Source organism: Protomyctophum parallelum (assembly GCF_964188405.1).
Source record: "Protomyctophum parallelum genome assembly, chromosome: 5".
Taxonomy (NCBI): domain Eukaryota; kingdom Metazoa; phylum Chordata; class Actinopteri; order Myctophiformes; family Myctophidae; genus Protomyctophum; species Protomyctophum parallelum.
Genome location: NC_139702.1, coordinates 19,987,514 through 19,990,013, shown reverse-complemented (window position 1 = coordinate 19,990,013; position 2,500 = coordinate 19,987,514). Strand labels below are relative to the sequence as shown.

Sequence of the window (2,500 nt, the reverse complement as noted above, 5' to 3'; positions counted from 1 at the left end):
GCTGGGGGTGACGTATATTAGCAGCGACATTGCCTTCATGTAGTTTCAAGGCTGCCACATTAATTCCATTTTCTCCAGAAACTGGCTGTATCAAATATGAATGGACATCATTAACGACGCACAGCCACTCCCCTGACAGAAAGGCCGGGGTGGTCGTTTATTTTTCAAACACAGTTCTTATATGAAGCTACCTAAAATCGCCCTATGGGGATTACAATGCAAATAAAAAATACATGAACCTGTGTATTGGCGCCCTCTACTGAAAGTGATGTCAGACTTCGGTGCTCTATAGGCCCTCCATCCCTCACTCACTCACTCACTCCATCAATTTCACATTGTTGAAAATGCAGAGGTTGTAGTCATTGAACCACGTAACACCACGGTCGTACAATGAAATCTCACTCCAAGGTTTTCTGAAAAGTTACTTGGCAGCCCTGTAATAGTGAACCAAAGCTGCTGTACAAATCCCAACAGTGTTTTACTCTCTACCTTTGTGCCTCTCTCCCCCAATCCTCCAGACCTTTAATGAATTTGAGATTGAACAGCACCAGGAGTGTGCGTACGACCACTTGGAGGCCTTCGACGGGGACAGTGACACGGCGGCCATCTTGAGTCGTCTGTGCGGCAGTAAGATTCCCGAGCCGCTGGTCTCCACGGGCAACAAGATGTACCTGCGCTTCATCTCCGACGCATCCGTGCAGAGGAAAGGATTTCAGGCCACACACTCCACCGGTATGGATGATAGAAAGGATGGATTGATAGTAGGAGTAGGAACAGTGAGTGAATGAATGATTGAATTAAGATTTTAAGAGCTTTTGAAGAACTGTGCTAAAGTAAAGTAACATAAGTAAAGGCAAGGCAAGGTATTCTCAGTTATGGTGCATGTTAGTCTCTACTTTGTTCAGAGCACTAGCACCCTCTAATGGTGGACATTTACATTGTGGTCAGGGTCAGTACAAACTCCAATTTGATGACACAGGATAACCAGAGGAGCTGGGTGTATCTTCCTTCAAAACAACAAAAACACAAACATGGTGGTGCATCTTCCTTCAAAATAAAAGTAGGCCTAATAATTGGCAATGCATCCGCTTTCAAAATAGCATAACAGCAACAAAAAAAAGCATAATCGATGGTGCACCCGCAGAACAGATTTCACATTCGGCCGTTCGGCTACCGTAGAGGCGTAGACCACAGTCGACCAACATGAAATGGTGCATGGTGCAAATCCATAGTGCTCTGGTCAAAGTCGCTGAGGTGCAGGAGGATCAGATCCAATACCGAGGAGACATCATCAGCCCGAGAAAACGGTTCGAGAACGTCGAGACGGCAGAGAGGCTCTCAACCCTTCTGTTCCCCCCCTCTTGTCTCCTTCCCTCTCGCCTCCTCTCTCGGCAGAGTGCGGAGGTCGGCTGAAGGCGGAGGCGCGCCAGAAGAACCTGTACTCTCACTCCCAGTTCGGGGACAACAACTACCCGGGCCACACGGACTGCGAGTGGCTGGTGACGGCCGAGCAGGGCTACGGCATCGAGCTCATCTTCACCACCTTCGAGGTGGAGGAGGAGGCTGACTGTGGCTACGACTACATCGAGCTGTACGACGGCTACGAGCCCAACGCACATCGCCTGGGTCGATTCTGCGGCTCCGGGGTGAGGCTGCAGCCGAGGCCATGCACCGTCCACGTGTCATGGCAGTCATGTGTATACCTCAAGATTTAGATAGATAAAGAGACTATTTATTTTTTGTTTTTTTTGGTTTAAGTCATGAAAATGTTTTTTGGGAATGTTTTTTGAAAATCTTTTGAATTAATAATAATTCAAAACAAAATGTAGGAAACAAAAAAATAAAAGGCCCCAAAAAGTGTTCATCTTAAAGGAGAATTCCTGATTAGCTGGATTTTTACCTTAATTTGATGTTATTATATTCTAGTACGCGGGATACAGGTGAAAAATATCTAAACTTCATCCATCCCGAGCCCACCGTAGCTGTGTGAGTGTGCATGGGGTTTTTTTTGGTAAATGTTGATCGCTCGAAAATTACGTTTTTTGTTTTGCTCATAATGTCGCATAACTCTCCGCAGTGTTTTATCCCAAATGGGCCGCCGTAGTAGGAGTTATGAAAATCTTCACCTGTACCTGTTCTATGATATATTAACATCAGATTACGGTAAGAAAACGGGTAGTCTGGAATTCTCTTTTAATTTAATACCTGTACTTAGCAATATTGAGGTTGTTAAAACACTCACCTATAGAAAATACTAATCATAATAATTGTATTTATATAGCACTGAAGAAGAAAATTATAAAATAAAATTTAACTGAAATTAAAATTAAAAGGGGATTTAAAAGAAGATACATAAATATTGAACCTGCGCCTATACTCCATGGAGACACACTGCTGTAGGATCAGACCCAGACAGCTTTCACATGTCTACCAGAAAAATGCACATAAAGTGCACAAAGACCCGCACACTGTCTACCTCTAAAAGCTTTCGCACCCCCAG

The 2,500-nt window shown here is 44.4% G+C and overlaps 1 protein-coding gene across 1 annotated transcript in view; it reads left to right on the top strand.

Moving 5' to 3' along the window:
* Nucleotides 1-2,500, top strand: part of tll1 (tolloid-like 1) — a gene marked incomplete at its 3' end in the record, with an annotated part of 66,969 nt that overhangs the window by 63,749 nt on the left and 720 nt on the right. The window contains exons 19-20 of the mRNA XM_083764840.1: nucleotides 519-732; nucleotides 1,396-1,646. Of these exons, the coding sequence (XP_083620966.1) occupies nucleotides 519-732; nucleotides 1,396-1,646 (465 nt within the window). The remainder of the gene's footprint in view (nucleotides 1-518; nucleotides 733-1,395; nucleotides 1,647-2,500) is intronic.